The 15,525-nt window shown below is 36.2% G+C and overlaps 2 protein-coding genes across 2 annotated transcripts; one reads left to right on the top strand and one right to left on the bottom strand.

The window, feature by feature from the left end:
* Positions 1-5,409: 5,409 nt before the first annotated feature.
* On the bottom strand, positions 5,410-6,828 carry LOC100789714 (uncharacterized). Its single transcript, XM_014764698.1, has one exon. It carries the CDS (start codon positions 6,826-6,828, stop codon positions 5,410-5,412), a length of 1,419 nt encoding a protein of 472 aa, XP_014620184.1.
* A 1,032-nt stretch (positions 6,829-7,860) lies between these two features.
* LOC102666369 (L-lactate dehydrogenase) lies at positions 7,861-15,180 on the top strand. The gene is made up of 4 exons (XM_014764697.1): positions 7,861-8,077; positions 8,230-8,276; positions 8,445-8,524; positions 14,922-15,180. The coding sequence occupies exons 1-4, from the start codon at positions 7,861-7,863 to the stop codon at positions 15,178-15,180; spliced, it is 603 nt and encodes a 200-aa protein (XP_014620183.1).
* Positions 15,181-15,525: the final 345 nt, after the last annotated feature.

The raw sequence follows: 15,525 nt of genomic DNA, 5'->3' as shown, positions 1-15,525 counted from the left end.
CATTGCGATGGCTCTGGTATTTGAATTTGTCTGAGTGCTACTTGTTGGACGGAATGCCAAAGGGGATTGAGAACCTGACTTGGCTTGGGGTACTGAAGGGATTTGTATTGAGAACCTGACTTGGCTTGGGGTACTGAAGGGATTTGTATTAAGTAGTCCTAGCAAGACTCCCTGCAGAATATCAGATATTGCTGCAAAATTGGAAAGACTAGTGCGACTTAGCATACGTATAGGAAGTGGGGCCGTGATCCAAGATGGCGAGTTTGAAAGCTTGAAAATGTTGTCAATTCTTAAGCATCTAAAAATATCATGGGGTGTATTTGACACAAGGTACATTGATATTCCGATAAGTGTGCCTTAAAGTTTGAAAAAGTTGCATCTTGAAGGCTTTCCTGGCCAAAATATTCCAGAATGGTTGAAGCCTAGCAAACTACCTCAAGAATTGGAATTGAGACAGCTACATATAACAGGAGGAAAACTCAAAAGTTTGGATCATGGTGAAAATAATGATTGGGGTGTGGAGATCGTGTATCTCAAGTACCTAAAAGATTTGGATGTTGACTTGGGACATTTGCGAAAGTTGTGAGGAGTGGTCCAAACCTCTCAAAATATCTGGAGTGTGAAACATTCTCATAGGGAGATCTTGGGAATTGTTCAAACAGATGGCCACAAAAACTCAAGTACACACTGCATACCACCCTCAAACGGGCAGCATTATCAGTGGAGACTACTCCTGCACCAGACCGTAAGAAAGATTAAAATACAGTAGAATTCCAAGGGAATTTTCCTCCAAAGGAGTCCTCATTCACTCATTGTCTTCTACAACTAAATATATAATTTTTCTTTGGATTAGTTGGATGAAGATGTAGCTGGAGTCGGAATGATGCAGTACCAATATTATCAGATAAGATAATAGAACACAAGATAATGCTCTAATTCATTTCTGAAGTAATACAGGAACTTGCAGTGTATAATGTATAGCTATCTGGCTCTAAGCTTAAACTCACGACATCCAACCTAACGAGGAAAGTTTCACATAGGAACAAACAGTAACACTATGTGGATAACCATGTTGAGCAAGTAAAGCGTGAAAACTACTGTAATAGCTCAACCACAAATAAACTTCTTGGTTAATAATTGTATCATCTAGTTTTCAGATTTTATATCTACAACAACAAGAGGCCTAAGAAGTCTCAGCTACTGGTTTATAATATGTTCACTGTCCAAACAGTAAAGCAATCAGGAAAAAGAAAAGACACCCAGATGAGCATTATTAGAAGCTTATGAGGGGAAGGAAAAAAAAGGAAAACAAAAAATAAAGCTATTTCTTTTCGTTGGCACATAAAGCAAACCCCACTGACCACAACAAATAACATACCTTTCTTGTAAAAACATAGGTTTCTCCTAATTTATTAGATAAATCGTGATTTATTATTTGAGGGAGGGTTGAATAAAGTTAAACATACTTAGAATTTGAAGTACAATATCACTTAAGTTCAGGGAATATATAAATGCAACTTAAAAATTTACACTAATCATTGCTCCAAATGAGCTTCTATATATTTAAGTTTTGTATTTACAAACCAATCGTGTCTTTAGGGAACATATAGAGTATGCCTAAACATTAAAAACATTTCAAGCAATTTACAATGATAGCCATTTTCTCAAACATGTCCCCTAGCAAACCCCTAAATCCTTAAAGTTAAATATATAGATTTTCTATTGAGCTTCTTTCTTAAAGTTTCACCTTGATCACCAAATCTGATTCACTTTTGTTCCTCTGACCAGACCAGAAAAGGAAATTAAAGCTGCTTTATTAGACCCCATCATAATTCCCTTTCCATGTGCCCCCCCAAAAATGGGCACATACAATAGAAACCTAGGAAATTGCCAAGAACCGAGACACGATAGAGTACTGAATCACCTTAATTATTATCCCCAAAAGACCAGCACACGATGAAACTACAAAGAAATAGCTGTTTAGAATGAGGTCAGTCATTAGCAACATGACTAGAAAGTGACATAGCTTCTCTAACAACTTCGTTTTATGGTCTGAACATCCAGAACTACTTGTGCTGTCAACATTCAAAGTCAATTAGGATATATGGGACCACATACGTCTATAAACGAAATGATCTTGGAAGCCAATAACTTGAACAAGTGCTACGTGATTTCCATATTTTAATTAACAAATTTTATTGAGATAAAATCTGGTTGCTGACAGCTTGTTCTTGCCCCAGTTTCCAAAATACTCCTCTAAATATATCTACCTTATCTATCACCAAGTGGGGTGTATTTGTGAATGAAAATATAGATTACGCCTGTAAAATAATTTTATACTATTATATAATTATAAATTATTATAAATGATAAATTTATTGATTTTTACAAAAATTACATTAAAAATCACATTAATGATAATTTTTATTGATTAGTGGGATAAAAAATCTATACTAATAATACATAACCATTAAAAAATGATTTACATCTAAATGGCCTTTGTTGTGAAGAAGTGGGAGTTAATTGATTTTAGTGGTTTGATCCAGGCAGCCACTTGCACCTAGTTTGAAAAGAGATTGTTGTTTTTGAAGGTTTGGAAATTATAATAAGGTTCTGAAGTGGTTTTCATGATTCAAATATCATACAAGTATACAGTCGTTCATTCTCAATTTTCATTTTTTTAAGTTATCATTTTAAATTAATGGATTTTCAATTTGATTTTTAAGCATGTATTTGTGAAGTTATTATACACATGATTTGTTTTGTTCTCTATTCTCCTTGGGCACTGGTTATTGGCTATGAATTGCGATTTCAGGTTTAAAAAAATAACACTTAATACTAATTGTTTTCTCTGGACCTGTATTCCAGGAGGAAGAACTAAAAGGTGCAGTTGTTGTCATTAATTCTTTGATCTGCCAATATTTAGATGTGTTTCTTAGCTTGTTGGTGTTGCTGATCTTCAGTTTCATTGTGTTTCTTAGCTTCTTTTGTTGACTATAATTAATATTTATTTACCTTGCTAACCTCATCTAACTAACTAATATTCATGTTTAAAATAAAAACAGCCCTTGTGCTCTTCTTTACAAATATAGGAGTCTAGGATAGTGATTAACTATTCAAATAAAGGACAAGTATTTTTTGTAAAGGGCAGGAAACACATGTAGAGATTATAAAGGACAAGTATTTGTTATCCTCAATTATGTTTTCAACAGAAAAATTGATTCTTAATTCAAATATAGTAATTGGTATGAAGGACTTACTAGAATGTCATTCCACACTATCTCCTTTAGCGTTTCAGGTATGTCTTTCCAATTATTGTGGATAATGGGAACCTTTTCTCGCGCCACTATGCCTAGGTAGTTGTGGAACTTTTCACGCATCGGTCCCGATGCTCTCCCGGTAGCGGGATCCACATAAACTGCTGGTCTAGGCTGATCCACGGTTCTTAATGTCAACATTCTTAGCCGTGTCGTTGTTCTACTCCTCTTGGAAGTGGCCTCTGATTGACCATCGAACTGCGGAGGAGACATCGGATCTGTGGCCATGATCCTGTAAATAAAATACACAATTAATATTAATGATTAGATTTACACATTAAACAAAGCAAAGGTGTAATACTAAAATAATCATTATATTTACACATTAAACAAAGCATTACTTTCAAACTCAGCCTGTAGGAATGTTTTCCCATAGACCTTCATCATGATCTACATGATTTGCATGTCCATCATCCACTTCATCAGCTTCATTCATTGAAGGCAATTGTTTTGAAAAACCAAACATTTGACCAATCTCAAGGGTTGACTCATCATTATGGTAATTCATTCCACTTGGTCTTCCTTGCAGAACCACACACAAACTTGAATTACATGGATCTTCTACATAGAAAACTTGTTTGGCTTGTTCTGCCATAATGAAAGGTTCCTCCATATATGTCACCTTACTAAGGTCTACCAAAGTAAATCCCAATGGATCTTGAAACACACCCGTTGTCCTGTTGACCCACTGACACTTAAAAACAGGCACTCTAAATGCAGTATGATCAACCTCCCAAATTTCTTGAATGACACCAAAGTAAGACATGGATGCTCGAATGGGGTTGTTGTTCGATGTGCTGCAAAAGTGATCCGAATCAGCATCAACACAGACCCCACTGTTTTGTACGAAACTTTTATCATCTTGGGACTTTGTGTAGAATGAATAATTGTTAATGTCATACCCCTTCCATGTAGGGATATTCAGATTTGGGCCAATGGCTAACAATGTTAGTCTTCTGGAAACACTTTTATCAGCAAATATTGTTTGTCTAAACCAATTTATGAAAGTTTTGTTGTGCTCTTGCAATACCCTCATCATGTTCATTTTGGGGTGAGTATCTCTAACATGTTTTTTGTGAGCCTCTATGTACGGTAACACCTCTGTTGTGTTGTTTAATATATACAAATGTGCTTATGACACGTCATGTCTAGTCATTGTCACAACATTGTATCCACGAGTACCCTTGCCTGCTTTTGGCTGGTCATGCCGAGATGCAGGAACACTGACAGGTTTCAATGAGTCAATGTACTGTGAGGCAAACTCAATACATTCTTCAGCAACGTATCTTTCCACTATTAAGGCCTCTGGTCGATGTCAATTCTTCATATAACCCTTTAAGACCTTCATGTACCGCTCAACTGGATACATCTATCTAAAAAACACAGGACCACAAGACCTTATTTCCCTTACCAGATGAACAACTAAGTGTACCATTATGTCAAAAAATGAAGGAGGGAAAAACATCTCCATTTGACAAAGGACAACGACAACCTCATCTTCCAAAGCATCCAACTGTTTAGGGTCAATCACCTTCGCACATATAGCATTAAAAATGAAACACAAGCGACTGATTGCAACACGGACCTTCTCAGGCAATGTTCCGCAGATTGCAATAGGCAAAAGTTGTTGCATTAACACATGACAATCATGCGATTTCAAGCCAACCAACTTAAGCTCATTCACAGACACAAGACTCTTGATGTTTGAAGAGTATCCTTGTGGGACTTTCATAGTACGCAAGCATTAACAAAAACTTCTCTTTTCAGCTGTTGACATTGTGTAACAGGCTGGGGGCAGATATGTTCGTGGACCTTTTGAGATAGGATGCAACACCTGACGTATATCCATGTCAACCAAGTCTTGACGATACTTGAAACCATCCTTTGACTTGCCTTTAATGTTTAGGAGGGTCCCAATTAAAGAATCACAAACATTTTTCTCCACATGCATGACGTCTATACAATGCCTAACATGATGATTAGACCAGTACGGAAGATCAAAGAAAATAGACTTCTTTTTCCACATGTTTGAATTGGATGATGGTTTTTTTTGGGACTTGCCGAACATATTTATGACATCCTTGACCCGCTTTTATACTTCATCGCCAGTTAATGGATTTGGCGTGATTTCATGTTCCTGACTTCCATCGAATGCATTCTTCAATCGTTGATACGGATGATACTGTTTGAGAAATCTTCGATGCCTAGTATAGACAGTCTTCTTTCCATGTTTAAGTTGGTGGAAACTTGTATTGTGCTCACATATAGGACATGCGTGATGTCCTTTGACACTATATCCACTTAAATTTCCGTAGGCTGGAAAGTCATTTATGGTACAAAAAACCATTGCACGCAACTTGAAAGCATGCTGCAAATTTGCGTCCCATACATCAACCCCTTCATCCCACAATTTCCGCAAATCGACAATTAAAGGTCTTGGACCAGCTATCATCATACTCAACATAACGTACTTTCGCTTCATGCACAACCACGGAGGGAGATTATAAATGAACAGCAAAACAAGCCACGAGCTATGGTTAGTACTTAAGGTTCCAAATGGGTTCATTCCGTCCGTCGCAAGACCAAGCCTTAAATTTCTAGGCTCGGCCCCAAAGTTAGGATACTGACGATCAATTGCCTTCCATTGCGGACTATCTGCAGGATGTCGCAGCAATCCATCTGATTTTCTGGTATTTGCATGCCATGTAAGGTTTTTTGCATCTTTGCCATTAGCAAACAACCGCTTAAATCTTGGTATTATTGGGAGATACCAACACACCTTTGCTGGACGGCGGTTGGCGGTAGATACTAGTACACTAGAATCTCCGTTGGTCGGTCTGTACCTTGAAACCCCGCACACAGGGCAATAATCCAGTTCAGCAAATTCATCTCTATACAAAATGCAGTCATTACAACATGCATGAATTTTTTCGTACTGCATTCCAACTGGACATAAAATCTTCTTTGCTTCGTAGTGATTCTTTGGCAAGACGTTATCAACAGAAAGCATGTTTTTCAACAACATCAGCAACTCACTAAAACTCTTGTCACTCCACCCAAATCGAGCCTTCAAGTTAACCAGAGCTAACACAGCAGACAACTTTGTGAAAGATGTGCAGCCGGAATACAAAGGCATTTTTGAATCAATTTCTATGTTGTCATACAAGGGTGCATGTGCCTGTTCAAACCCCTCTTGCCCAAGATCGCGAATCATTTCCTCTATAGGATTTCCAATGTATGCAGTATCGTCCTCAGCCTGTGACATGTCAGCTGTATCCAGGGATTCTCCATGCCATATCCACTTTGTGTAGCTACGAATAATTCCCTCACAAATAAGATGAGTTCTTATGTCATCAACTGTTTGGCGCCTCCCATTTCCACACTTGACACATGGACAAAAATATTTTCCCCACATAGGTTGTGCTTTACTTTGAGTAAACTGCAAGAACTCTTCAACACCATTCTCGTACTCTTCAGTTATACGTGATGCGTTCATCCAACTTCGATCCATGTTACACCTTGTATGTGAAACCTTAGTGGCTTAGGGGTTACTTCACATGCATGAGAAGCTGACAGCACCAATTGCAGTAGAAAACACAGCAGCACTGCACCTTTGGTACAAAACACTGCAGTAAAAAACACAGCAGCAATTGCAGTTAGTTGGAACACAATGCTAACAACTTAAATGGTGCATGGTTGTTTCAAGGGATTTCCCATTTTTGACTTCGTTGTACTCTATTCTACAGCTACGGTGAAGGGTGATCAAATTTGGAGGTTGTGAAACTCATGAAAGACAGCATAAAGGGTTCTTTTAGCAATGATTATATCAAAAAGTGAATACAAACTGCAGAAACGAAACCAATGAAATTTAATGGCGAAAGTGGTGCAATAGCTGTTTTGACAGATTGGAGAGATTTGCCTATGTTGCAAAATGTTGATTTTGGGTGGAAGGAGGCAGTCCATACCATGTCTTTATTTTTGCGTGTTTGTGCAGGATCCTAGTAATTTTCGGTGGAAGGAGGCAGTCAATAGCATGTCTAATCTTTTTTCTACTTAATCGTAGCTAACATGCTGCAACATACATAAATGTAAAGAATGCTGAACATCAAGTGATATAAACTGTAGCACTTTGCCCATGAGATTATGATCCTTGCACTCTAGTTTCAGACTTTAATACGATACATTGGATGGTTGATCTAAATCTAATGGACGTAAGTTTTCAACCTAATGAAGTTATGCAGATTGCAGATGAAGGGGTTAAAAATTCGTTTCTGTTTTTGTTTTTTATTACATTATAAAGCATTCTGACCAAGGAAAAGGTGAGACAAAGAAGGAGTAAAATTATAACTTAAAACAAATGGAGAAATCAGAATTTTGAATACACCTAATGAACAAAGGAACACAACCTCAGTTGTAATTTACTTTTCTCAGGAACCAAGACCTCCATTTATTTGTCTTTTCCGGTCCCCTAGAAACTTTTCATTCAAAATCTAAGTTTACCTTTCCTTTGATTACTAAGGACACATCAGGATTTCCTTGTGTTATGAGATTGCAACTTATGCTTCCTTTAATCAATTTTCAACTTTGTTATTCCGAAGCCCTTTTCTCAATATCCATTTGGTTTACTTCAAACAGGTTCCGGCTGCGTATTCTTGTTGATTTAAGCAAGATAGACTTGACTACAACTGTATTGGGCTTCAAAATATCAATGCCTATCATGATGGATCCAACAGCCATGCAAAAGATGGCTCACCCTGAAGGTATGTGACCAGATTCATTGGTCTGTGTTAATCATAATGTTAATGCATTAATACCTGATTCTTAATATTTTTTTAATTGAAGTTTATTTCTTGCTATAACAACAACATAGAAAAACTTCTGAATTAAAACAAATTATGCAACTTTTGTGCAGGAGAATTAGATACTGCTAGAGCAGCATCAGCAGCTGGCACAATCATGGTTTAACTTTTACCATATTTGTCATGCAGTTTGGTTTTATTTCCAGACAAAAGTTATATTCGTTTCCTTGTAGTTTTATGATGACATGACTGTATGCCTACTGAACTGCATGCATTTGTTGTACTTAATTACTTTCCAGTAGATTAGTTTTCATAATTTTTGTCACAGACACTATCCTCAACTGCTACTTCCAGTGTCGAGGAGGTTGCTTCAACAGGTCCCGGCATTCATTTTTTCCTGATATGTGGGTATTTTTTCCTCATTTCTTCTTTCCATAGTTCTCTTTTCTGTGATTTGTGTTAGAAGTCTCCCCGTGAATACAAGAACATTTTCTTGAAAATGAAACATTTCCAAGCAACTTAGTATAAAACAGGAAATCACTTTCATGAATTATCAATTTTTTTTTTCTTAGTATTAAGAGGAATTTGTATTAATTATTTACAATTTGTTAAGAGGAATTCGTATTAATTATTTACAACTGTATTGGGCTTTAAAAAGTTAAAATACATTCATTTATTAAATAATTATATTAAAAATTTATTTATGATTGTTGGTAATTATGATTGTTGTCAACTACCTTTTAAACCCTGATTGAGGTTTTTACTGTTATCATCAAATTCCAAAGAGTTCATCATAAGTTTTAGTTAAGATAGTATTAATCAAGAGTTGAACAAATGAAAGCTAAGAAGATATAGAGATTTTGCTAATGGTGTATTCGGAAAACATAAGGCAATAAAAGAAGAGAATAGCTATGGAGAAAGATTTCGATACACATTTAAATTGCCTCTCTTCCAATTTGACAGATGGCTTTGTGTTATTAGAAAGGGAGGGTAAATGCAGAGACCTCTTCCAAGAGGTGCAGCATATATGTACTTAAGTTATGGGGTGTAGCTGGTCCATAACAGCATCCTCTAATTTCATGTTTTGAACCAGAATTGTGTTTAAACTATACTTGTACCTATAGTACCTCTGGTAGTCTGGTAATTGTATGATATTGCGACATAAGGACATAATAAAGATCATAGTAGAGGGCTCAAAACAACAATTACACGCCATGAATAAAAACAAAAAACGCATACATGTTTTCAGGCATCATACATGTTTGCCATTTGTGGAATTTGAAAAACATTTTGTAAACTATTATAATAAATTTCAATTACTAGAAAAAATAAGCAAACCTGCAAATAATTAAACGACTTTTTCCCAATGTGATTCTTTGGTGCCTGATTCAGCCTGAAAAATAATAAAACTTTTGTCAATCAACCACATTTATGACAAAAATTTGCCTAATATGTACAAAATAATTTGTGCCAATCAACTTCATATTATAAAAAATTAAATTGCAAGGCATTTACTAAAGAAAGCAGTGAAGACAGATGATTTTGTGCCAATCAACTTCATATTATAATTTGTGCCAATCAACTATTTACTAGGATTGAAAGAAATAATTGGATTTAAAAAAAAACCATTATATCCAAATGATTTTAAAACTTTTATGAATAAACATACAAACACGAGCAAGACCATTAATAACACTTTTCAATTACTAGTCTTCAATGGTGAAAAACACTTATGTACTTTTGGTGCAAGGTTTACAAGGATCAGGATACAAAATTCAGCTTTTGTCTGCAGCTAACCTTGTTTTTTTTAAAACTGCAGTGTAGTGGGTAGCATTGGGTAGACATGTACAAATTCACAACTCCAAGAGCCTGAAAATCTACTGTCCTGTGACATCTATTTTGCCTAAAACACCGCATTTTGACGAAACATACAGTTTATGGCTCATCCATTACCATGATGCAAATCAAGTAACACTGTTTCTACTGAAACTAGGATGAACACTCTTGAAAATAGGACTGATCTACGGTGGAGATACAGAGCATATATTCAGGGCAATGGCAAAAAAAGTCAGAACTATGAATGTTTATTATGGTGATGCTATTAAATTATTTTTGGATACTATGAATGTATGATAGGTTATTTTATGAAGCAAACTCTTATCAGTTCGCATATCAAGTCAATGGATGTTTGGCAGCCACCATGGACAACAATGTGAAGGGAAGCCTACTATGGCGGCACCATAGGGCGCAATGGCATGTTTATGTAGCAGAAATTTGGATTTCAGCCATCCACCATTCATAACACTAACTGCAGAGGTATTCAATTTTTGTAAAATGCTCCAGCTGCTACACTTTGCGAGCACAGGAACGCAACACTATTAGGCACTATTGACAACTATCCTAAAGCATGGTCCTTTACAAAGGTACACGGAACAGAAAAAAAAACACTATTAGGCACTATTGACAACTATGCTAATTCACCATTTTTTCAACTAATTAATAAAAGGTGGAAATATATATGTAATTTACAGAAGGCCATGCATCGCAACTCACAAGTACAGCATATTGTACCACTCAGTTATATCACAATTTATCAGCGATGAACATATGTGATGTCTAAAGATACAAAAATACAGGGACAAACACGTAGAATGCGTATCCTTAAGATTGGAGTGCATATCCAGCAGTGTCAAGACTTGTGATTTTGCAAGTGGTTGTTGCAACTTGCAACAACTAGTTGAGTCAACAACAACGCATTGAGTATGAAAGAAAAGGGCAATGTTTTACTAGACTTAAATATGCATAATAATGAAATAATTTTCACCAAAAGAGAGAGTCAACAACAAAGTTATTTCTGTAAAAAAAAACACTAAACTTATAATTAACTAATGTTGCATTTGGATTGTTGGAAATAGGGAAAAAAGAGACAGATAAGGGGAGGAAGATAAGATAGAAATATTAAATTTTATTATTTAATTAAGAACAAAATTAGGATGAAGGAATTTTGTGCACTTTCATTTTTGCTAGCAGCACCAAAATTGCATAACAGACTAAAACATTTTCTTGTCCAAATTGACAAAATTATTAAGTTCAAATAAATGATAAACATATAATCATCACATATCAATCAAGATATATCAAAAGTATATATAAATTGAGTTCTTTCATTTAATATGTTAGTAAACCTAACATAACTAGTTGAGTTCTATTAATATCATTATCAATTAGTTTTTGTATCTTCTATGAAACTCAATGAAAAACTAAACAAGAAAATTCTAAATTATAAAACATGAGAACATAACACTTGTTTAATGCTTTAGATATAGCAACAATGAAGTGCGACTTGATAAAAGAATTAAAAGACTGAGGTGTGAGCTTGTTACCCAATCAATCACCCGCCAAGCCTCTTTTGGGAGAAGCGACGGAGAAGCGGGAGAGAAGGCAAGTAGGAGAAAATAATTTAGGAATTTTTGGAACTTTACCCCTTTTTTGGTCTTTTCATTTAATATAATTTTTGGAAATTTTCCCTTTTTGGAATTGTCACTCTGCTTTTCTTTCTATTATTTACATTTTTATTAAAAATTATCAAATAAGAATATAATATTCTTTTATTCGAGCTCAACGGTGTTTGACGGAGGTCAACCACCATTTGGTGGTTTGCCTAGCTAAGAGGGGCACTCCATCCAGTGCAGAAAAACATTATCATGCTTTGCAAGATAATATGCGCAAGCATTGTCTTCCCTAACGTGTGACGGAACAAAATAACCCAATCCAAAGCCATGAGATCATGAATGAATGAAAAAAAAAAATGAGGATGATATTGATCACAATGATGCTTGTAACATCCCAATTTTTCGTAAATAAATTTAAAAAGCTTTTTAGTAAAAAATAAATAAATAAATAAATATAGAGCAAATAATAGACTGAGTACCCTAGGTATAAATAGTTATGTTAAGTCAGCTGCCTCCTTTTGGCCTCATTTTTGTTTTTCCCCTTCTCCTCTCAAAACCCTTTCTTTTTCCCGCAGCCCACCAAACCAGTCTCAGAAAAACGACGATCTCGAACCCGTTCACCGTTGGATCGTCGTGAAATTTGAGTATCATGTTCGCAACACAATTCCGAGCATTCTCACCGTTGGGAATTTCGATATCATGTCTGAACTGAGAGAAACACCTTTCGCATTGTAGCCTTTTTCTTTCCCGCAGAAACCCAGAGCTGTCTTGGTAAAACTACGATCCCGATTTCGTTAACCGTTGGATTATTGTGAAATTTGGATATGTTGTTCAAAATTCAATTCCACACGCTTCCACCATTGGGATTTGTGAGATAATATTCGTGGAGGGAGAAAAAGGAATCGTATGAAGACAGTACAAGTGGAGGTTTCAATCTCTTCTCCGTCTCTCTGACGTTTGGGAATTCTATCGGAGCAGTTGGATGAATAATTGAAAGAATTTCCGGGAACCGCTAGAGATGTTGCTATCGCTGGCTGAAGACACGTGAGCCCGCTTAGAGGTAAGGGATGAGTTTATCGCAATTGGGGATTAGAATAAACATGTGTAGGGATCCTTAGAGAACTAAATTTGGGTTTATTTTGGGATGTTTATTGAATTATAATTTTCTCTTTATGATTATAAATATAATATTATTGTGTTCTATGTACCAATTGATGTCCTGATGAGAATTGATTGATAAACTTGAGTGCTCTTGATGTCTTTGTGTTAACCCATGATTTTGATTAATTGATTTTGATACGATTGTGAGAAACTATTTCAGAGGTTTTACATTCCATGTTGTGATAAAATCTTTTGTATAAATTGTTATGTTGAGGTTATGAAATGATGATTCAAACTGTGAGTATGTGATAAATTGAACATGTGACAGATGATGAAATACATGTGTATTGAGATGAGATGTGTGTATTGAGTTGTGAACTATGAACTGTGCAATCACACAATTGTAAGACCCTTTAAGGGCGACGAGTATTGTGATGGGATCCACTGTGGGAACCCGACGAGTTAAAATGATTTTGAAAACCATTGAGTAGATGTGTGTATTGCATAGTTCATAGGTAAAGTGTATATGATTCATGTGGTGTGATAACATGTTAAATTGAGATTATACCATTGTGATTGGGATTAAGTGTATGTGATAAATTGAGTATATATATGATTGAGATATATATGTGCATTGAGTTGTGAACTATGAATTGTACAATCACACGATCATAAGTCCTTTCAAGGGCGACGAGTTGATGTTAAATCCCTTTTAGGGCGACGAGTTGATGCTAAGTCCCTTGTTGGGCGACGAGTTAATGTTAAGTCCCTTTAAGGGCGACGAGTTAATGATAAGACCCTTAAAGGGCGGCGAGTTAAAATTATTTTGAGAACAATTGGGGAGTCGTGTGTTTTGTACAGTTCATAGATAGAGTCTGTGTGCTAAAATAATTTTAGGGGTTGGACCTGAATCAGGAGGGAGAGGCCCTAACGGACTCTTCGGAGTGTAGGCCTTGGGGGTCACCGGGTTTGAGTGCTCCTTTAAGCCTATGTTGATCCCATATGGTTGGAGCATTCTCGCAAAACATCGTGACCCTGACTGGTCTCCCTATGATCTTACTTAGTGAGAGTGACCTGACAAACCCATTGTGTGGTGTGTCTTGTTATGTACTCCTAAGCGCCCCAGGGTGGTTTGTCACTGACATGGTACCACATTGCATATAGGCTTGAGTCTTAGCATAACTGTCGCATACGCTTGCTAATTATTTATTATGAAATTGATGTGTTATTATGTCTTGATCGGAGTGTGTGATTCCTGTGTATAATGATTGATGATTGAAAGGTGTGATTGATGAATGACAAAGTGATGAAATAATGTGAGATATGCTAAGTAAATTGTATTTGGCTACTATATGTTGTGTTGTTTCTCTCTAGTAGTTAGCAATGTGATAACTCACTCCCGGTTTGCTGTTTGTGTTTGGATCCTGTGATGATCTTGAACTTTGTGTTCGGGGGAGCAGATGAATAGGTGGATGACTATGAAGAACCTCATGCTAGAGGACACGGGAACACCACGCTCTGATAGGATGTGACATTAGGATATAGGTTCTATATTAATTGTATGAGACTTATATGATTTTCTTTGAGTCGAGATGACTTTATTATTTATTTGGACAAGTTTGAATATGATGTAGAAGAAAGTGAATGTGAGCCTTTTACCCATTTGAAAGCTTGTATTTAAAAATGTTTTAAAAATACTTTTAATTAATATTTGAATTTTTATTCCTTTATTAATATATATGTGAGGGGTAGAGGGTGTCACAATGCTGAATTAACTCCAAAGTAAGCTTTGAATCTAATTCACAGATGACAGACCTGAAACCTTCATTTCATGCCTTTTGAAGACCAAATGCCTTCATTGTGAAATAAAATAACTTTGTTTTTTCTCCTAAAATTCTGCCTTAAGAAAATTGGACAATTATGAATAGAGTGAAAAAAAAATATTGAACGGATTGGAATTTTGAACTAGGACTAGAGACGTCCATCCAAATGTATGGTCTACTGTACATTTTAGGGAAAAAGAAACAAATTTGATGATGTTCATGATCATACGCAAGCGTACAGAATGCTCATGATCATCATTTTGACATGTCAAGGCATAATTACACCATAAGATTGAAATCCTTTTTGCATATTGAAGGATGGCATTGCTAGGGAAAGTGAACAACTCAATAATCACATATTCAAGCATTACCCAAAGAACAACTCAAAAACCCTAAATACTATAAGATATTACACCATTACCAAAACAGAACTCAAAAAATTCGACATCCTTACCTTCAGGAACACTCAAAAGGTGGCAACGCCACTCAAAAAGGCACGGCGGGAGCAGCAAGTCCACTCAAAAAGTCAATCGGCTACGTGGGGGTACCGTTGGTGGGAGCAGCAAGTCCACTTTGGCTTCAAGTACTTGACGGCAAGAAACAAAACGTCAGGGTGGTAGCGGGACGAAGTTCACGGCGGGATGAAGTAGGCAATAGCGGGGGAGCTAGGTTTTTGGAGGGTAACTAGTTCAGGCAATAGTGGGGGCGTGTTTACCGCGAGACTATATAAAGTACGAAATTTACGATGGTGTTTAGGGACACCGACTTTGTATGTTTATTTCTAGGATGGTCTACCTACAAGCACCGTCTTTGATGACTTCCATCAAAACTACAATGACGGTGTTGTAGACAAACGTCGTTGTACAACAAACACGCCACTTAAAAAACTTATATAATTACGTAATTGCCACCGCGTTGACAACTACGACGGGTTCTATAGCATCGGCGTAGAATGTGCGTCGTCATATCATTTTTTTATAGTAGTGACTTCAGCTCTTAATGCATCTCAAGAAAAAGAGTTGAAGAAAAATAA

This window comes from Glycine max, chromosome 12 (genome assembly GCF_000004515.6).
Source record: "Glycine max cultivar Williams 82 chromosome 12, Glycine_max_v4.0, whole genome shotgun sequence".
NCBI lineage: Eukaryota > Viridiplantae > Streptophyta > Magnoliopsida > Fabales > Fabaceae > Glycine > Glycine max.
This window is presented reverse-complemented; position numbering and strand designations above follow the sequence as displayed.